The sequence below is a fragment of the Heloderma suspectum genome, chromosome 3 (genome assembly GCF_057233095.1).
Source record: "Heloderma suspectum isolate Gila_16-S chromosome 3, 16-S_ref, whole genome shotgun sequence".
NCBI classification, from domain to species: domain Eukaryota; kingdom Metazoa; phylum Chordata; class Lepidosauria; order Squamata; family Helodermatidae; genus Heloderma; species Heloderma suspectum.
The window spans coordinates 270,622,672-270,644,513 of record NC_139460.1 but is presented as its reverse complement, the minus strand read 5'-3'; the positions used below and the strand labels follow the sequence as shown (position 1 = coordinate 270,644,513).

At 42.2% G+C, this 21,842-nt stretch overlaps 1 protein-coding gene across 21 annotated transcripts in view; it reads left to right on the top strand.

The window, feature by feature from the left end:
• The window catches only part of CEP63 (centrosomal protein 63), an 80,203-nt gene that overhangs the window by 25,582 nt on the left and 32,779 nt on the right, over positions 1–21,842 (top strand). For 7 of the 21 annotated variants that reach the window (XM_084846935.1, XM_084846922.1, XM_084846921.1 and 4 more), the window contains 10 exons: positions 154–276; positions 5,765–5,878; positions 7,912–8,145; positions 8,438–8,583; positions 13,911–14,030; positions 14,502–14,616; positions 16,575–16,772; positions 17,103–17,168; positions 19,251–19,456; positions 19,957–20,242. In XM_084846935.1, coding sequence (XP_084703061.1) covers positions 154–276; positions 5,765–5,878; positions 7,912–8,145; positions 8,438–8,583; positions 13,911–14,030; positions 14,502–14,616; positions 16,575–16,772; positions 17,103–17,168; positions 19,251–19,456; positions 19,957–20,242 — 1,608 coding nt within the window. The remainder of the gene's footprint in view (positions 1–153; positions 277–5,764; positions 5,879–7,911; positions 8,146–8,437; positions 8,584–13,910; positions 14,031–14,501; positions 14,617–16,574; positions 16,773–17,102; positions 17,169–19,250; positions 19,457–19,956; positions 20,243–21,842) is intronic. The other 14 variants (XM_084846927.1, XM_084846934.1, XM_084846932.1 and 11 more) reach the window with 3 other exon arrangements.

Below are 21,842 nucleotides of genomic sequence, written 5' to 3'. Positions count from 1 at the left end.
ATTTTTCATCATTTGTGGTATATAGTTCTTCTTGCACTTGATGTGTAAAATATAGATTTTTTGGATTGCTAAATGCTAACATTTGATTTTTAGGGAACCATTGTCCCTCTGCTTCAGCACTTACTGACAGAAATCTCATTGCTTTTCTTTCAGCTAGCCAGACTGAAAAGAAGCTATGAGAAATTACTGAAGAAACAACTTAAAGAAGCTAGGCAATCTTCTAAGAGCCAAGAGGAGGATCAGACTGAAGTAAGCATCCTGACCAAGAGGTTAGAGGTAGGTGGGTAAAATGCAGTCCTGGTCAGGATTTTATAACCTTGTGTAGCCCTGAATAGTTGACAGGATTGGAGAAAATTCAAGATGGATTACTTGCTTGCACTTAAATATATGAGAGACTTACCTGGGAATAAGTCATGTGAAATTAATAGGATCTGCTTCTGAGTAGACCTGTATAGGACTCCTCTGCAAAGCAAGTCAACAACAACAAAGTTTACTACCAGTATTTTCTGTTTTCAAGTGCTTCCTGAGCAAAAGTGTTGTCAACTCTCCTTCTGTGTATGTGTTTTTATATATAAATATATATATATACACAGACACACACACAGTCAGGGCCAGAAAGATAACTGTTTTGGCATTTGGCCTCTGTACACCACCACATTGAAGTTGAAAGGAAACACACCCAGATGGGAGCGAAGTCAGGACTTTCAGCTGTAATTCAATGGGTTTGACAAAAGTGGGGCACTAACCATTCAGGAAGGACAGCCAGTGGCACCCCCCCCCCCATCGTTGGTGGCTCATAAGTAATGGAACAAATGGCTGACAAGTAGCTGCATGCCCAGGTGTGGCCTGTTTCCTGGGTACCCCATGACCAATCAAGCAGATAAAAGCCTGGAGGTGGTTCTGAGTGTTACATTTGCATTTGATAGCTGTTCACTGGAACTCCCAACATGAGGTCCAAAGAGGTGTCCATACGAGTGAAGGAGACCATCATTAGGCTGAGGAAACAAAATAAACCCATCAGAGAGATAGCAAAAACAGTGGGAGTGGCCAACACAACAGTTTGGAACATCCTGAAAAAGAAGGAATGAACTGGCAAGCTCAGCAATAGCAAAAGGCCTGGAAGACCACGGGCAACAACTAAAGTGGATGACCGCAGAATTCTACTCATGGTAAAGAGGAACCCTTTCACAACATCTAGCCATGTCAAGAACACTCTTGAGGAGGTAGGCATGTCATTGTCAACATCTACAGTCAAGAGACGGCTTTATGAATGTAAATATAGAGGCTTCACAACAAGGTGCAAACCACTGGTAACGCTCAAGAACCGAAAGGCCAGATTAGCCTTTGCCAGCAAACACCTAAAAAAGCCTGCCCGGTTCTGGAATAAGATTCTTTGGACTGAAGAAACCAAGATTAACTTGTACCAGAATGATGGGAAGAGAAAAGTATGGAGAAGAAAAGGAACAGCTCATGATCCAAAGCATACCACATCATCTGTCAAACATGGTGGAGGCAGTGTTATGGCATGGGCATGTATGGCTGCCAATGGAACTGGTTCACTGGTGTTTATTGATGACCTGACTGCTGATAAAAGCAGCAGGATGAATTCTGAAGTGTGTAGGACTATACTTTCTGCTCAGATTCAGCCGAATGCTGCCAAACTGATAGGAAGCTGCTTCATATTGCAGATGGATAACGACCCAAAACATACAGCAAAAGCTACCCAAGAGTTTCTGAAGGCAAAGAAGTGGGATGTTGTTCAATGGCCAAGTCAGTTGCCTGATCTCAACCCAATAGAGCATGCTTTTCACTTATTGAAGTCAAGACTGAAGGCAGAAAGACCCACAAACAAGCAGCAGCTGAAGGCAGCTGCAGTAAAGGCCTGGCAAAGCATCTTGAGGGAGGAAACTCAGCATTTGGTCATATCCATGGGTTCCAGACTTCAGGCATTCATTGACTGCAAAGGATTTTCATCCAGGTGTCAAAGTTGATCCTTAAGTTTGAAATGATGTTGGTTTGTTCCATTACTTCTGAGCCACCAACGAAGGGTGTGTGTGTATGCCACTGGCTGTACTTCCTGAATGGTTAGTGCCCCACTTTTGTCACACCCCTTGAATTACAGCTGAAAGTCCTGACTTTGCTCCCATCTGGGTGTATTTCCTTTCAACTTCAATGTGGTGGTGTACAGAGGCCAATGCCAAAACAGTTATCCTTGTACCAATATTTCTGGCCCTGACTGCGTGCACGTGTGTGTGTATGTGTGTGTGTGTGTGTGTGTATATATATATATATATATTCAAAAAATATAAAAAAAATATTCACGTGCATGGCTTCTTTGGAGTCAGACCTACAAGCATTGGCAAGTATAGTATTCAATAAGATTTCAAAGAATGTTTAGAAGAATGTTTTCTTTTGATTCAGTTTGCTATAGGATTGCTCTGTAAACCAGTGATTTAAATTGTCAGGTTTTAGATCACATATGGCAACCCATGGGCTGCATGTGACCCTTGCCCACTCTCTGTGCTTCCTGTGGAACCTTGCCCACTTTACGCATTGCCCAGCTGACAAGCTATTAGCTGAGGGTGGGGAACAGATTGCTGCTTACCTTCTGCTAATGGCAGTGGGAAACAGTGATCAGGATTGCTGCTGGTGGAGGGAGGCTTTAACCCCCCCCCCAAGATCCAATCCTTTGATCTGTGATTCCCGATCCACCACCTGGCACTCCATGCTGCCCTTGGGGCCAAAAAGGTTGCCCACTCCTTGCTTAGATCAGTCCACCCTGCCTGATAGTCCCTAGTGTTATGCCATCCCTTCACAATAGACATGGAGGAGCTTAGGATACAATCCTGATTTCAAGGTACTTGATATTTGGATGAACTGCTCCTAGGTTGTGATTAATGAAACACTGGTTTTAAGGCAAGGTAGGGCCTGTTCACACATCATGACAGCTCAGCGTGACTTAATTTACCCACGGGGGCTGTTGCATTATGCGGGGCACCTGCAGGTGCCATTTTTGCATGGTGGCTGCCTGGCTTGCCATGGCTTGTCACATTGTGTAAATTCAGGCGGCAGGGGTTGTTTAAGGGTTACACAACCCTCAGATACCCCTAAAACAAGCCAGAGGTTCACATGACATTGCAAGCCTGGGTTCACCTGATATTACAAGCTTGGCACTTGGAGATGCTCGGCACACTGTGACAGGGGCTGTGTGTCATGCGATCCAGGTCGTCATATACACATTTTCCCCTTCTACACTGATAACTGGTATGAGAGTGAACTGCACTTTTGATCACTTATCTGATTTCATCAAGGCTCATTTTGAAAGTCCTGTTTTAAAATAACTTTTGATTGCTTATGAAAACTGCATAAATGTGTTGGTTTTGTTTATAAATGACTGGCTTTATTAATGAACTACTTCAAGATATGTAATAAGTCACAAACACTTTTCAGAGCATTTGTCAGTTACCAGTGTATTACTGCAACACTTAATAGAGGGTGTGTGTGTGTGTGTGTGTATTTCTCTCTCTCTCTCTCTCTCTCTCTCTCTCTCTCTCAATAAGCAAGAATAATATGCATGGAGTGGTCTCTACTAAGGGTATGTCTGCACCAGCCTCCGCGCCCCTCATCACATTTCATTTGCATTTCATCCTTTGCCTTAGTACTGCATTTTACATATTTCCAGTACATACATGATGCTTAGGGGCTTTGTTTAAAAATAATAATGGTGAATTAGCACAGTTACAGGTGTGCACCCTTTTTTCCATACATGAAAATAACACAGATGCTGTGTATAAGAAATGTGTGTAAAATAATCTCTAGTAATGGAGAAGCAGAGACAGAATGAGGGATATTGTAATACAATATCACAGTTTACCAGACTGATCAGGGAGGCATAGTACCTCTTTACTTGAGGTACCAGTTGTCATGTGATGAAACCAGGAAGTTGAGAGCTAATTATGAATAGTTTGGGGGTGTTCTTGGACCCAGAACTGTCACTTGAGGCTCAGGTGAACTCAGTGGCATTGAGCACTTTTTATCAGCTTAGGCTGGTATACCAACTATGCCCTTACCTGGACAGAGATAGCCTAGCTACAGTTATCCATGTTCTGATAACTTCTCGTCTGGATTACTGCAATGCATTATGCGAGGGGCTGCCTTTGAAAATGGTCCTGAATCTTCAGCTAGTCCAAAATAGGGCAGCAAGATTGTTAACATGGACTGGCCTACGAGATCACATTATGCCAGTACGTTTCCAGCTGCACTGGCTGCCAGTCCATTTCTGGGCCCGATTCAAAGTGCTGGTATTAGCATTCAAAGCCCTTAATGGCTTGGGGCCAGGTTATATGAAGGATCACCTCCTATATGTGCCTTACCGGACCATAAGATTATCCTCAGCGGTCCTTATCTGTTAGCCCCTGCCAAAGGAAGTGAGGCGGGTGGCTACCAGGAAGAGAGCCTTTTCTGCTGTGGCAACCCGGCTGTGGAAAGAGCTCCCTAGAAAGGGTCACCTGGTACCTACATTGCATTTCTTCCGGCGCCAGGTAAAGACCTTTTATTCTCCCAGGCATTTTAGCATTTTAGCTTCCTAGTCTTTTAGCCCGGCACACTGTGACAGGGGCGTGTGTCTTTTAGCTTGGTGTTTTAAATCTGTATTTTAAATCTCTGCATTACTGCTAGGTTTTATTCTGTTTGTTTTAATGCTTTTATATTTTTATTGTTTTATCCTGTACTTTTTGGTTTTAAGTTTTTGAACTGCCCAGATAACTTCAGCTATTGGGCAGTATAGAAAGAAAATAAATAAAAAAATAAAAAAGAACATGGGATGAGGTATCTCTTGATTGTGCCAAATCCTTGCCCTATTTTTTGTGATAGACTACACAAAAATGAGCTGGTAAAGGTATATCCACTGGATCACAGCCCCACTGCTAATTATATTGCAAGCAGTATTTAAGCAGCCGACGGCACACAGCCACACTTCACAGATAATAGGAATGAACAGAGCACTTATGAGGTGTTGCAGATTTCTAGGTACAAAACTTCGTACATGGAGCACTTAGACAATGTGATATACTTGCGACAAAAGCACTACCTTGGGGGAAGATGTATGAATTGTGCACAGCACATGAGGAAGCATACATATTTATATATGAAATGCTCCTTGTATGGAAAGACCTGTAGCAGATTATACTGAAGTGTGAGATAAATAGAGCTTCAGCTATTGTGTGGTATAGAAATGTAAGTAAATAAATAACTAAATAAACATGGATAAATACATAACGGTAGAAAATTCAAAGAGCTGGGGGCTGCTTCCTTCCAATAATTTACTACCAACTACGGGAAGCAATTTGTGGTGTTTTCCAAGATCACCATATTCTCAGTCTTCCTGCCATAATTAATTCAGCAGTGTCTGATATCTGGATCTTTCCTTATTGCAACAGTAGACAAAGTACATGATTTTGTAGCAGACTCTTTGGAAAGCAGAACTCTTAATCTCTGTAAAGTCAGCCATGGGTCTCTTAGTGTTCAGCATCCATGCAAGCAGTAATTGACATGAACATTTTAACTCGGGAGGGGAAGTCAAAATAAAATACTGTTCTTCTGAGCGGTAGCATTAGATGCCTGGTTAAGTGATGTACCTGCCATGGATAAAAGTATGCAAGGTAATAGGGATGGAGTAGGAATAGGGAAAAGGCAAAAAATACCACATTTGAAATAGAGGACACTTTTCAACCAGATGGATAGTGAAAAGCAATTGTTCTTACAGGAGTTCCGCCAAAAATCTTTAGACTGGGAGAAGCAGCGCTCGCACTACCAACAGCATGTGGCATCACTGGAAGCACAGAGGAAGGCTTTGGCTGAGCAGTCTGAGCTTGTTCAGGTAGAGTAAATGGATGATGAGTTGTTTGCCTTGGAAGGAGAAAGGACTTATGGCAATCTCCTGGTTCTTAGTACAATTCAGGCTACCATTGAAATGACCTTGAATCTCCTGATGGAATAACCCTGTCCTGTCCAATATGTACACATGTCTGGGAAATCTGTTCAGTGGCTGGAAGGCAAATGCTCCCCTTTGTTCTTAAGTGCCAGTATTGGAAAGGCCATAAAATGATTCTTGTAGGGGAAGAGCATGGTGTGAAATTTCTAAAATATATTTTGTTAAAGGCTGTGTAGCTGCCAGGTGCCAGACAACATGCCACAAAGTGTGCACGATAGGTTTAAACAGTGCTTTTCAAAAATTGTGCATTTCCTACAAAATGTGCATGTGGCAAGATAACCAAAGCAGTGTAAATTCATAGCTCTGCTGTTTGTGTCTCTTGAAGCAAAAGCATAATGCCTCTGCTGTTTCTGAAAAAATTAATCTGTTCATTGAGTTAGTGTTGCTGTGGCTTAGTTTAACCGACCAGGTGCCAGCTGTGAAGAAGCTTGCTCTGACACAATCACAGCAGACACTGATAAGAAGCTCTTGCTGGGAGCTTTGCACTTAATGGACTCCAGAGTTGCCACTGAGTGGAAGTTCTGCATGGCAGAATTTGGTAGTGATGGGATTGAAGCTGACACTGATGGCGGTTTGTAAAAGGATTTGCTTGAACAAAGTGTGAGCCTTCTTGAGACAAATGCCTTGCTGCAGCTGTGCCTGTGTTCTTGATGGCTCAGCCTTCTGAAAGCAAACTGTCTTGGGGCCTTGGCTGGCGTACTGTCAGTGAGAGGGCAATAGAAAAACAGGCAATAGGATAGGATTTTGAAAGCTATCAAAGAGTTTCTAACTGTAGATATGCAGTTACCCTATGTGTGTTGATTTCGAAGGATTGCTCCTTTCCCCTCAAAGCACTAACTAACACTACAATTGGACAAAAGTAAAACTCAGCACATCTCATTTATGCTCATCTGCATGCCTCCAATAATGTTTGTGTCCTTTGCTCCATCTTGTGAGGGTTCCCACATTCACTCTTGCCAAAATGGTGATGTTACCTTATTGGCTGCCACAGCTATGTCAGTTTTTTTGCAGCTTCCTCTGAAGCCCTGGAATGTTGTCATCCTCAGTTTTCTTTTTAAGCTAATAGGTGAACAGTGTGAGGAAAAACTGTGAATTTGTGAACAAGCAATGACAAATAATGACTGTGACATGTAATATTTCCATGTCTTTTAGAAGAAATACTCTTTACAAAGAGATTCTAATCCGAATTTCTGAAATGCTAATAGCTGACAATCTAGCTTGTGTCACGGTAACTTTTATTTTTAAATTCTGAATTTGTATCTATTTAGTGGGTGAAGCCTTTCTTATGAGTTTTATTAGAAGATGAACCTACTGGTCTGTGGTAGTCCAGGGATCTAGAAATTTTGGCAGGCCTTGGTAGCCAGTCAGAACTTGAGCCTGTTCTCAACTCTGCCCCTCTCCTGAAGGGGGAGGAGTGGGTTATTGTCTCTGATGTCACCCTGTGTGCTGTTGAAGCCCAGCACTACAGTGATAAACCCCCTCCCTAGCTCTAAGGTGTTGAGGAAAGCAGAGATTCATCCTTGTTTTGTTCAGCTTTGGAGGCACTTCTGAAGCCCTGCTCAACTGCGGGGAGGAGAGCAAGGGCTGCCCCCTGCAAACACTCCACACCTCTGGCACTGACCCTGGAATTTCCAAATTTCCCTCTGAAGGACCTAAACTATGAATAGCAGATGATAGCCTAAACGGATATGATTTTAGTCTTGGACATGGACAGGCAATGATCTGGCCCAGTCATACACAAGCTGGGTGGCCCTGAGAAGGTGTTTCACCCATGTCTCATTATCTCTACAATTGAAGTAAACTCTGGAAAAGTTATCTATTATAATGGAAAATATGGTTATGAAGGTCTTAAGTTCTGAATCCAGCTTCGTTTTTGCTCTTGTGGCATATTGCTAATTTTAATTGGAACTATGTTACAGACTCAACTGTCTAGTCGGAAACAAATGTTTGAGTCTGTGGAGCTGGCAAGCCAATCTGAAATCCATCATTTAACCAGCAAGCTAGAAAGGGCCAATGACACTATCTGTGCCAATGAATTGGAAGTGGAGAGGCTGAATATGAGAGTGGATGATTTGACAGATACCAACCGGAAGATTCTGGATGAACAACAAAGACTCCTAGATGAGCTGAAACTTTCCCGAAACTCACTGGAGGTCTGTGAGTGAATTGCTTGGAAGCAGTGAAATGTGCTGCTTGTAATGGTAGTGGGCTGGCAAATTTCTATTTAAAGAGGCTTTCTCTCAGCTTTATGCTGAGCCTCTTGGTGCAAAGATGCTCCTGATTGAGAAACAATGTCTGGTAGGGGAAGGGGCTGTTCCAAGTTGTCCTCCACTTGGGGTGTATGCACACACAGGCACAATTAATAGTTTTCTTAAATGTAAGGTTGTTACCTTAATCCCTTTCATTGTGTCTCTGCGCCAGTAATTTCTATCTTCTCTTCTGAAGGTCCTACATGATGAAAAGATGGAACTCAGAGCCACTCTATTGTCTCAGGAGGAGTTCCTTAACAGCTTACAGTTTCATAATGAACAGTTACAAAAGGAGGTGTCCAAACTAACTGAGACTCTGCACACCAAAGAAGCTCTCATCAGGTATGGTTCTTGACATCAAAGCCTACCCAAATTATTACACTTTGCCTGAAATTTAGATGTTGTACCCTACCAAGGAAGACTCTGTAGTGCATTTATTTTTCCATCCCACATCAAGAATACGTGCCCAACCCTCCTTAAATGTAAAACAGAGATTAGAATGTAGTGTTTGGTAAATATATTCTCCAAAAAAGAAAGAGGAGATTATATAGGATTATATGGGCCCTCCACATGATTTTATTGATTGACTGATTGATTTGATTTGAACCCTGCCTTTCTACCAAGAAAAATCACACTCAAGGCAGCTTACAGTCATAAATGAAACTCAATTAAAACAATAATAAAACAAATGCATTAAAACACAAATTTTAAGTTTTTAAAAAAACGTTTTAGTGAGAGAACAAATGCATTCTCCATCAATCAGTAAGAATAATCAACAGAACTGTGGCCTCTCTAGGAGGGTCTTGGTGAAGCATCAGACTTCTGTCTCCTATGGGAAGTCCACCCCTCTCTTCTGAGAATTCTTCTGGTAGCAAAAGTGTAATTGTGTATAAGGATAATGTTTAAAAACAATGTTATATTATGTCTCTGGTTATTTATTCTCAGCATCATTAATCCTACATCCCTGGGTTTAAAATTCCCAATTCAGCAGGTTTATGCATTTTGAATCACATTTTTTGAAAATACATTTTCGCTGGATAGGATTTTGTACTGTGGTCCAGTGAAATGCATCAAAATTCAACTGAATTTATTTTCCCCTCTAGTGTTGTTGAATGTCTCATTCGTCCCTTTACTGCAGGGATCCACAAATTTTGTCTGGCCTTAATAGACCGCTTGCCACTGACACTATCCCTCACCTGAGGGAGGATAGGTGAGGTGTTGTCTCTGACATCATGTTGAGCTTGAGGTGCTTGGAGAGCACCTGAAGCCCAGTGCAAATGTGGGGATCAGCTTCCCCTCCTTTGCTTCGGAGGCAGGGAGGGGGTCAAAGGTTCATCCCTGTTTCCCACACACCAAATTGGGGCACAGATGTCTGCCAGAGCAACTCTGGCAAACAAATTTATGGACTGCTGCTATATTGTATGACCTAATTTGTAATAGAAGTCACAGCATAGTTAAGAAAATCCAGCTTTTTGTTCTTAGTAATTCTCACTCACTTTATGGCACAATTTGTTGTTGTTCAGTCGTTCAGTCGTGTCCGACTCTTCGTGACCCCATGGACCATAGCACGCCAGGCCTTCCTGTCCTGCGCTCTCTCCCGGAGCGTGCTCAAGTTCATATTCATTGCATCCGTGATGCTATCTAGCCATCTCATCCTCTGCCGTCCCCTTCTCCTTTTTCCTTCAGTCTTTCCCAGCATCAGGGTCTTTTCCAGGGAGTTTTCTCTTCGCATTAGGTGGCCAAAATATTTGAGCTTCAGCTTCATTATCTGTTCTTCCAATGAGCAGTCAGGGTTGATTTCCTTTAGGATGGACTGATTTGACCTCCTTGCAGTCCAGGGGACTCGTAAGAGTCTTCTCCAGCACCACAATTTGAAAGCATCAGTTCTTCGGCGCTCAGCCTTCCTTATAGTCCAGCTCTCACAGCCATACATTACTATTGGGAAAACCATAGCTTTGATTAGACGGACCTTTGTCGGCAAGGTGATGTCTCTGCTTCTTACTATGCTGTCTAGGTTTGCCATAGCTTTCCTCCCAAGGAGCAAGCGTCTTTTAATTTCATGGCTACAGTCACCGTCTGCGGTGATCTTGGAGCCTAAGAAAGTAAAATCTGTCACTGCTTCCATTTCTTCCCCTTCTATATGCCAGGAAGTGATGGGGCCAGATGCCATGATCTTCGTTTTTTTAATGTTGAGTTTCAAACCAGCTTTTGCACTCTCCTCTTTCACCCTCAACAAGAGGCTCTTGAGATCCGCTTCGCTTTCTGCCATTAGGGTGGTATCGTCTGCATATCGGAGGTTGTTGATAATTCTCCCAGCAATCTTAATTCCGACCTCTGATTCATCCAACCCGGCATTTCTCATGATGTACTCTGCATATAAGTTAAATAAGCAGGGTGACAATATGCAGCCTTGTCGTACTCCTTTCCCAATTTTGAACCAATCGGTTGTTCCATGTCTGGTTCTTACTGTTGCTTCTTGACCCTCGTACAGGTTTCTCAGGAGACAGGTAAGGTGGTCTGGTACTCCCATCACTTTCAGAATTTGCCACAGTTTGTTGTGATCCACACAATCAAAGGCTTTAGCGTAGTCAATGAAGCAGAAATAGACGTTTTTCTGGAATTCTCTTGCTTTCTCCATGATGCAGCGAATGTTGGCGATTTGATCTCTAGTTCCTCTGCCTCTTCGAAACCCAGCTTGTACTTCCGGTAGTTCTCGGTTCGCATACTGCTGAAGCCTAGCTTGTAGGATTTTGAGCATCACCTTGCTGGCATGTGAAATGAGCGCAATGGTGCGGTAGTTTGAACACTCTTTGGCATTGCCCTTCTTTGGAATTGGAATGTAAACTGACCTTTTCCAGTCTTGTGGCCACTGTTGAGTGTTCCAGATTTGTTGGCATATTGAATGCAGCACTTTAACAGCATCGTCTTTTAGGATTTTAAATAGCTCGGCTGGAATACTGTCATCTCCGCTAGCTTTGTTGTTACTAATGCTTCCTAAGGCCCACTTGACTTCACTCTCGAGGATGTCCGGCTCAAGTTCAGTGACCGCACTATCATGGCTATCAGGGACATTCAGATCTTTCCTGTATAGTTCTTCTGTGTATTCTTGCCACCTCTTCTTAATCTCATCTGCTTCTGTTAGGTCCCTGCCTTCTTTGTCCTTTATCATGCCCGTCTTTGCACAAAACGTTCCCTTGAGATCTCCAATTTTCTTGAAGAGATCTCTAGTCTTTCCCATTCTGTTGTTTTCCTCGATTTCTTTGCATTGTTCATTGAAGAAGGCCTTCTTGTCTCTCCTTGCTATTCTCTGGAACTCTGCATTCAGTTGGGTATATCTTCCCCTTTCTCCCTTGCTTTTCGCTTCCCTTCTTTCGTGAGCTACTTGTAAAGCCTCATCAGACAGCCACTTGGCTTTCTTGCATTTTTTTTTCTTTGGGACGGATTTCGTTGCTGCCTCCTGAACAATGTTACGGACCTCCGTCCATAGTTCCTCAGGCACTCTGTCTATCAGGTCTAATCCCTGAAATCTATTCCTCACCTCCACTGTATATTCAGAAGGGATATGATTTAGGTCATACCTGAACGGTTTAGTGGTTTTCTTGACATTCTTCAATTTAAGCCAAAATTTTGCAAGAAGCAGCTCATGATCTGAGCCACAGTCAGCTCCAGGTCTTGTTTTTACTGACTGTATGGAGCTTCTCCATCTTCGGCTGCAAAGGACATAATCAATCTGATTTCGATATTGACCATCTGGTGACGTCCATGTGTAGAGTCGCCTCTTGTGCTGTTGGAAAAGAGTGTTTGCTATGATCAGCATGTTCTCTTGGCAAAACTCTATTAGCTTTCGTCCTGCTTCATTTTGTACACCAAGGCCATGCCTGCCTGTTGTCCCGGTGATTTCTTGACTTCCTACTTTAGCATTCCAATCCCCTATGATGAAGAGGACATCTTTTTTTGGTGTTAGTTCTAGAAGGTGTTGTAGGTCTTCATAGAACCGATCAACCTCAGCTTCTTCGGCCTCAGTGGTTGGGGCATAGACTTGAATTACTGTGATGTTGAATGGTTTGCCTTGGATTCGTACTGAGATCATTCTATCATTTTTAAGATTGTACCCCAGTACTGCTTTTCCCACCCTTTTGTTGACTATGAGTGCTACTCCATTTCTTCTAAGGGATTCTTGCCCACAATAGTAGATATGATGGTCACCTGAATTAAATTCGCCCATGCCTGTCCATTTTAGTTCGCTGATTCCCAAGATGTCGATGTTCAATCTTGCCATCTCATGTTTGACCACCTCCAGCTTACCTTGATTCATTGATCTGACATTCCAGGTTCCTAAACAATATTGTTCTTTACAGCATCGGATTTTCTTTTCACCACCAGACACATCCACAGCTGAGTGTCCTTTCGGGTTTGGCCCAGCCGCTTCACTCTTTCTGGCGCTACTTGGAAATACCCTCTGCTCTTCCCCAGTAGCATATTGGACACCTTCCGACCTGAGGGGCTCATCTTCCGGCGTCATATCTTTTAGCCTTGTGATACGTTCCATGGGGTTTTCTTGGCAAGAATACTGGAGTGGGTTGCCATTTCCTTCTCCAGTGGACCACATTTTGTCAGAACTCTCTGCCATGACCTGTCCGTCTTGGGTGGCCCTGCATGGCATAGCTTATGGCTTCACTGAGTTACGCAAGCCCCTTCGCACAATAGAGCCATCATAAAATGCTTGCATTTGTTTTTGGTGATGTACAGCTACTTGGAATATCACACATACATCTACTTTCAAACCCTTTAAGATGGTGAACTCTTCTTGGATGTGGGTCTTTTTGAAAGCTGAGCACTTTTCTTTTGGCAGAAACTATATGAGGTGGATGATAACACTGGCATTGAGCCATGATTTTCATTCTGTTTCCTTGCTGATCAACACCTAGAACTTAGTTTTAAACAAGGGGTGGAAACTTTTTTTCTTCTGTTGAGGGTTAAATTCCCACGGGGATAATATGTTGCAGACTGCATGCTGGCAGTGGTTTGAACCAGAGCCAAGACTGGGTGGAGACACCCTTTCTCTTTTTCTGCCACCCCCTTCCCTTATGCTTTTGTTCCCTTTCTGTCCAAGAGGATGCTGGAGGAGGGACAGATTGCTCTTGCCAGAGGTCTGAAATTATCCCATGTAGAGGGTTTCACCCCCTTCCATCGCTCTATCCATTTCAGCTTCCCATCACATATTTTCCCCTTCCCACCCTCCCCTCCCTTTGGGTTCCCCACACTTTCATAAAATTAGGTCAAGAACCCAGCACCTAGACTCCTAGTAAGATGCCTTGAATCACTGTTCTAAGATTAGGAAAGTCAGTAACAACGCATTGTCAGAAATGCTAAGACAGAGCTCAAAGTGGGCAATGCAAAGACTTGTGCTGTTGCCTTCCTCAATTGCAAGGCTGATAGGGAGAAAAGTAGTTTGCCACTGTTGTTTCATTGACTGACAACTTCTATTCATAGCTGTGTTAAAAGTACTTTTGTTGTTAATCATATATTTGGCACTTTGGAAACGCAAACGATATTGTAGTGTCATGTGTCCACCTACACTTATGCCTCAGAATAGAACTCGTGTGGCAGATGTTATTTGGCTGTTGTGAGACTAAAATCTTCAGGGGCTGATCTGTGTTCCTGTACAGGTCACTGGAACAGCGGCTGCAGAGCAGTGAGGGAACCAAAGGAATCTACCACAATGGGGCAGAATTGGACCATATACGCCTGCAGCTAGATCATCCTGAGGTGACTCATCTTGAGGGCAGGTAAGTGATCATCTAAATTTTTTTCCATCTTTAGAAAAGACTACGTAGGAAACAAGATCTGCATCTTTAATGTGTCTGGATGCTGTGGTGGTGGTTTTAGAAATATTTACACCTTTTAAGCCATTTCCTTTGGGTCTTGAAAATGTGATCTTCCTTAGAGATAGCTAATTAGGGTATTTTTATATCCTACTAAGGTCCAAGAATTGTATTAAGGTCCACTGTGGACTTGTTACAGTGACCAAAATTATAACTGCTTTTTTCCCTTCTGTTCATTTGTTGAGCTAATGATAAGGTAAAGTCTCCATATCTTGGACATTGCTGGGTAGGATTTGTGCATCAAAATTATTTGGAGCTCAAGTAAAATAGTAGGGAAGCAAAAAAGCTGCCCAGTTCTTTGAGCTCTGTATTATGCTGTTACAATAACTTACCAAATATTTTGTTAACTTCTGCCTATATGTTTTGGGGCTCTAGCCTAGGATCTGCAAACACAAAGGGCATCCAGCCATGTGAGGAGCTAACTAAGAAGTGTCAGGAGCTGCAGCTGGCTGAAGAACATCTCTGCCAGGCCAAGGCTGAAATTAAAAAGGTGAGGGCCTCTTGTCGAAATAAATAGAAACTGTAGGCTGGTATATAATAAAATAGATTTGGGCACTGTGGGAATATATTGTTACTGAAACTTAAATACAGGGCCTCAGTAGGTGAGGTACAAAGTAATAAGCTACAGAATGTATAGATATAGACTGCCACCTGCTTGGTATCATGGGTTGTTTTCCTAAGATTGTCCACTTGAAAAATACTGTCTATAGAAACTGGAGGGACTTGCCTGAATGTAATATGTGTTAGTATCAGAAAGTCAGCAAAATTTACAAAACTCCAAAAGAATAACTGAATGCAAAGAACTGTGGGGTGGGGTACTAATCTGGCATTGACATTAGAAGAGGAACAGAACAGGTCCCCACTCATAAAACCACGCAAAGTGAAATATGAATAGGACCAGGTGATGGGCCAGGTGGAGGACCTGTCATGCTTGCATATCCATATGTGGATCAATGTTAGGGGACGTACGGAGAGCACAGGCATATCTACCAAATATTTATTATGTAGCCCTTACCAACACGACTCTCTCTTTCTCTTCCCCTCCAAGACTAAGAGAAATTTTGAATAATTTGTGGGTTTTCCATAGAAGAGACAGGGACAAGTTTGTGAATGTGAGCAAGTTTAGGAAAAAAAAAATAGCAACAGAAAGAGGCTTCCATTTACTTTGAAGAGAAATTAGATCTCTAATCTTCCATGAGTGAAGTCTTTAAATGTAGCCCCCTCTCCCATAATGTCAGTTGGGGATCTTTGTGTCTCCTTTCATCTAGTGACACAAGAGCTCAGGCGCTCTCCCTCATTTACTTCCTTTGCAAACCTGCCTCCAGAGGAGACTTCCGGGTGTCTTAAGCCATAGTTTCCCAGTTTGGATGTCGTAGGATTCCATGGTTTAAGAAACAGGAAGTCTCTGCAGTTGGGTGCGTGAGAGGAGAAGGAAATTTTAAGCTTGTCCCTTGCTCATGCTCAACAAAGTGGTTTGTTAGTGTGGTCTCATTACATCTAAACCAGGCCTATGTTACCCACTTACACTTGTAAATGCTAGTCCAATAAATGTCTTACATTCTCCTTAGCAGTCCATATAAAATGTCTAGCTTACAAAAAGAGCCCAGTCTGGGTGGGAGATACTTAGGTTTGGTCTTCTCAACTCTAACATTCTTCTGAAGTATTCTGGCAGTGGTTCTGAAAATGTGGGGTCAGTTTCCCTTAGGGGGCATGGAATATTGGGAGGGAGTAGGGTGTTGGGTTCTAGGGATGGATAGGATACTGAGATTGGTAGAGCCTTCCTCCCCTTGCCAGCCAGGACGCGGGGTGAGTTGCATGCCCTTAGCGGAAAATTCTCAATTGACCTGCACTGGAGTTTTAAGGATGACGGCTCTTCCACTGGGCCCAACATCCTAGCCTGATTAGGAAGAGCTGTTGTTTTGTTCCACTGATGTTCCGCTGTGTGTGGTTTTAGGAGGGGGTTCTGTTCTTATCCTCTAATGCCAATGTTAGATTTATGCCCCAACCCAAAGACATTTAGGAATGCAAAGCATTTTCTAAATGTAGTTTGTGTTGTCTTATTTACACCTTTTTTATGGCAGTGTGTGATAGAAACCCAGGAGTAGTCAAATGGCAGTTCTGTGTTGCTGTTATAACTGTGAGGACATAAATAATGCGATTTGCCAGTCAATTTGTAGGTAATTTGCTAATCCATTATGAATGAGTCTCTGATTCCACTGCGCACAACTACCCCAGAATGCAGAAGATAAAAACATATAAACTGAGGTCAGACAGGACTATTATATCAAATAAATTCTGAAACTGTGTTTCAGACTAGGATTCAGTAGGGAACTGGGAAAAGGTATCCTTCCAGAGACCCTGCTATCAGCCTCTTCGGAGGTTCACCTCAGCTACTTTCTGAACATCATTGAAATGTTAACCTGCAATTTCATATACATTTCTGCCCAGCTCAAGGAGCAGCTGTCCCACAAGGAACAAAGTCATAGCAGCGAGTTGGAAGGAATGAAGCAGGAGGTTACCCAATTAACACAGGAACTGCACCAACGTGACATAACAATTGCCTCATCCAGTGGTTCTTCCTTGGGCTTGGAACAGCAACTAAGAATAGAAATTGAAAAAGCAGAGCGAAAGGCAGTGGAGCACAGGGTAAAATGGCTGTTGTACCTTGAAATGGTTTGATGTATAGATCTGTAAACCATGAGATTAACAGTAACGATGTGGGACTTTTCGTTGGTTGTGTGCCTGTTCGAGACCCTTTAGCACTGCTGGCATCACACTTTCAGATCTAGTTATGAGGGTTAGTAACGTGCTAAAATGAAAGTTGGGATTCTGACATTTGGACTTATTTATGGACTGAATAACACTTGTCTTTGTGGGAGGCACGTGGCCAAAGGACTATATAGTTCCTGCATCTGATTTATACTACTTGTTAGAAGAATCTGTTGGTAACTTTTGTTTTTAAACCTATCTCTTAAGGCTATCCTGTCTCAGTTGGAAGCTCTCAGGCAAGAAAACCACCATCTCTCAGAAATGCTGCAAAAGGTAGAGTCTGGTGTGACTGGGATGTGTTATTTCCAGTGTTGTGTGTTTGTAGCCTCTTGATAACACTTGACTATTGTGTGTGTTGTGCAGACAAGTGCATTTTTCATATATTTATACAAAACTGAAAGCTGGTCTGATATTTTTCTACTGAAGTTTGCAGGTGAAGGCACTGTGTGTGTGTGTTTAAGTGCTCAGTGGTGTTTAAGTGAAATTGGTGGGGCTTACTTCTCAGTAAACCTCCTAACAACTGGGATAAAAAAAGACATGGACAAAGTAAAATATGTATGCATTTTATTTGATGTGAACACTAGGTGTCAGTGCAAGTTGTCTTAGTGAATGTTAGCGAAGAAGATTATAAGGAGGAAACATTGCAATAAAGGGGGCATTCTAAGCCTGCTGACACAATGCTTTGGTTAAACTGCTATACACTGTCACTTTGAAGAATAACATTTGGTTTGTCTCTACTTTTTATAATCAAATGAGATAATGCGGCTGTCCAGACATTATATGATCCTTTCTACACATGGTGAGACCAAGAGTGGGCTTTTGGCTTTTGTGCTTCCTCCTACCTCATCCCCTACTTCTGTCACCAGATACAGAAGTGAGCTCCCAAACTGATCCTATGTTTGTTTGAATGGAGGATCTCCCTGGACTTAAGCAGGATCATCCAGTTCAAGTGTTCACATATGCATCTGGTGGGGAGCAGGGAGGAAGCTCACAAGTATCCAGTGGCCCTTTCTCAGTCTCTGCATAGAAGAGAGGGAATCATGTCCAAACATCCTCCATGTGTATGCTTGTGTCTAGGGTTTCCCTTTTCGGTTTACAAATGTATCATATCTGAGTTGAAATGAACCTAGACTGAACCATATTACCATACCTTTATTAGGCCATCTCAAAGATCACAAAATACTGTGTAAGCTTTTGAGTCTTCGGAACTCTTCTTGGGGCAAGATGGTAAGCAAAGCAGATAAAAGGTGTGCAGGGGAAGGAAAAAAAGTGGCTGATGCTAAAGCCATGGAGTCTGCATTTGGTTACAGTCTTAAGATGGAAAGTAAAAGGAGACTAAAGTCATACAAATCAGGCGCTGCCAGTGCTGAGATGGTTTCAGCTCAGTAAATAGCTGGATTTTATAAAATACATATTATTATGTCTTTCTTCTTCCCAGCTACCCTTGGGAAGGTCCCAGGTATAAGTTGAAACCATCTCAGTATCTGGTAGAGCCTAATTTGAATGTCATTAGTCCCTTCCCACTTGCCATCTTAAGACTGTAACCAAATGCAGATTCCATGGCATTAACATCATCCTTTTTTCCCCCCTTTCCCAGAACCCCCTCTTTTTTGGTTTGTTTAACATTTTGCTTGATGAAGAGTTCTGAAGAACTCAGAGATACGTTATGACCCTTGAGTTGGCCTAATAAGGATATTACGCTAATATGGATTTTAGCATTTTTCTTTTATACTTTTCCTAACTTACCTTTGAAACCTTGAGTAAAAAATTGGAAGTGGCATTTCAAAAATGGGTATTTTTGCTCAAGGTCTCTGAGCTGACATTAGTCATGCTTTGATTTGTGTTTGCATGTGTGGTTAGTTTTGTCTGTAATAGAATCTTGGACTCATTGCTCAAGAATGGTCAGTCTCAGCTGGTTATTTAAGCTTTTCTCTGCAGCTGGCAAATACACTAATCACACAGGAGTTTCAAATGAATGGAGTGTCAGGAGGTTTTGAGTATACCCAACTATAAGCTGGCAGTCCCATTGGCTTGGATGTAAATGGTGAGCTGTACAGCTGGAACACATTTAATGGGACTGACGTTTAAGTGATCACAAATTGGTCTTGAAGTTCACACCCAATTGAGACGAATGAGGGAAGCTTGTACCTCTGTAGGTTTGATTAGTTCAGTCTGTCTAGATGTAGACTCATTCAGACAGTTCGTGATTGATTTACCCTCTGAAGGGATTTTTTTCCTATTAGGAGGCTTGGAAATTTTACGTCTTAAATTTGCAATACAGAAGCAAACTTTAGGGAGACTTAGGCTTATGAACATACAAGGCAGCACTGACTAAAGCATTTCTGTCATCCTAAGGCAAAAAGCACCCCTGTAACAGAACTCCAGGAAAGTTATGCCAAGGCCCTAAATAAAGTGGAGTCTGAGAACAAACGACTACAGAAAGAATTAGCAGAAACTAGAGCAAGCTTGGAAGCCTCATCTTGGGTCTCTCAGGATAAATATGAGAGTATTGTGCAGCAGATGCAGAATCAGGTGACAGAGATAACGAATACAGAGAACAGGTAAGAGTCTACAAAGCTTTGGAAATGGAGGACAGTAACTAACAAATATTTAGGCTTATAGCACTACTGGTTTTAGGGACTCGTAAATGCTAAAGCATTCTAAAACAACTTGAGTCCTTTTATTATCTCTAGCCATTTCCCAGATTGTTATCCTTTAACTGTAGGTGAGCCCTGATTAATTCTCTTTGTGTGTTGCCACTATTGTCAAAGCAGATTAAGAGGAACATTGAAAGGGGATGCCTGCTTTAAACCAGTTTTTCTCTTTTTTCTTCTTCCTGGATTTTCTGATGCCAGAGGTAGCGGTAGTATAGTTCTTATTGTACCACAGGTGGTCATTTCACTATTACACTTAGAATTTTCTGTTGACTCTATGACCTCCATGAATTTTCTGCTTGGAACATGTAGAGCACTGACAGCATAGGTTCCCTAAACATTCTTGTGTATTTGCAGCTGAAAAGAGCTGGTCTGTCTTTCTAACATAGTTTCTAATCAATGCCCAGGAGGTTGCAAGAGCTACAATGCAAGCATGAGGAAGAAATGAGAGCACTTAAGGCTAGATTTGACAGGACTATTCAGCACTATGAAGAGGAAATCCAGAAAGTGCAACATTTGTCAACCAGAATGGTCCCTGTTTCTAGTACAGTTGCTGGATTGTCATCTCGGATCAGCAGGAGCAACTCTGTGGAGTCTTTGTCTTATGATCAGAGATCAGAACCCTTACCATGTGGAAACAAGGAAATTCGTTATGATGTGTCAAGAGAGTGTGAGAGAGAATTTTTGCATTTGGTAAGCATAATAAATGAATGAATTATATGACACCAAAGTGAGTATGCTAAGATTTGTATTGTCTCTTGAGTAACGTATTTGAAAGGGTTTCACTCCCTGGTGCCGCAAAACTTCCTTTCAAATTAAGACTGCAAAGTTTCTATAGTATGACACTTGGTGGCAGCAGCTTGCTGACACGAGGGCAAGGGTTAGTATTAACAACTAGCAAGCGTAGCATAGCAAAGCATAGCAAAGTGCTGGTATTAACATTTAAAGCCTTTAACGGCTTGGGGCCAGGTTATCTGAAGGATCGCCTCCTCCCATATTTGCCTGACCAGACCGTAAGATTATCCTCAGTGGCCCTTCTCCGTGAGCCCCTGCCAAAGGAAGTGAAGCGGGTGGCCACTAGGAGGAGGGCTTTTTCTGATGTAGCACCCGGGCTGTGGAATGAGCTCCCTAGTGAGGTTTGCCTGGCACCTACATTGTATTCCTTTCGGCGCCAGGTGAAGCCCTTTTTATTTTCCCAGGCATTTTAGCTTTCTAGACTTTTAGCTTTGCTGTTTTAAATCTGTATTTTAAATTCCTGCACTGCTGCTAGGTTTTATTGTGGCTGTATTGTTATATTGTGGTTTTAATGTTCTATATATTTTATATTGTTTTATTGTGTGCCATTTGGGCGGTTCACAAAAATTGAAACCAGAGAGCTTTGGCTATTGGGCAGTATAGAAATAAATAAATAAGGGTTGTCCCAACTTCAACTGACTGCTCCTTGCCTGAATGCAGGCCAGAGACGCATTGCCATTCAGGTGATGGCAGTAGAGGACTGGGCTCATGTCTTATCAAATCCAGGGCTGTTAATTTTAGATGGGTGAAAACATAGGAGAGCAGGGAAGACTTGCTCATAGAGATGAACTGATCAAGCTTTACATTGAGGGACAGAGTGGGGCGGCGGGGGGAACAACTACGCGTTTCCCCTGTTTGGGGATGGGAGACAAGAGAAACTGGGTGAAGGGTGGAAACATGCAATACTTTATCAAACCTAAACTTGTTTTACTTCTTTAACAACATAAAATGCATCACTGATAACTTTTCTACAAGCAGAATTGTGAACATACCCAATACTAGATAGAGGAAGCAAGCTGCAAACTAATGCACCCTGTGCTACCTAAACACATGCATTTTAGCTTTTGCCATCTGAGGAGTATAGGGGGAAAGTTGAAATAGAAACCACACATTTGGTAATAAACAAAGAGGTGTATTATTTAAAAGAAACAGTTTTATGCCATCACAAACTTAAGGGCTAGCAGAATATCTGGATATCAAATTTTGTAACATTGAAAACACTGAACTCTACAGTATCAGTACACAGGAATGGTAATTTTCTAGTGCTGTTGATTGTCTTACATAAAAAACTACATACCACACATTTTGAGTGAGTAAGAACTTGTCTTAAAAAGCATTTCACTCATTCTAAAAGAGAAGTATGTCACTCGAGGCATTTGTCAGTGTTCCCCAAATCTCCAATGTTTCTGTTGAAAATACCCCCCCTTTTTCCTCTGGGCTTCATATCTTTACTCTTAAGTCCTCCTTCTCAAACATTTCTACTCAGCTACTGGTGCTT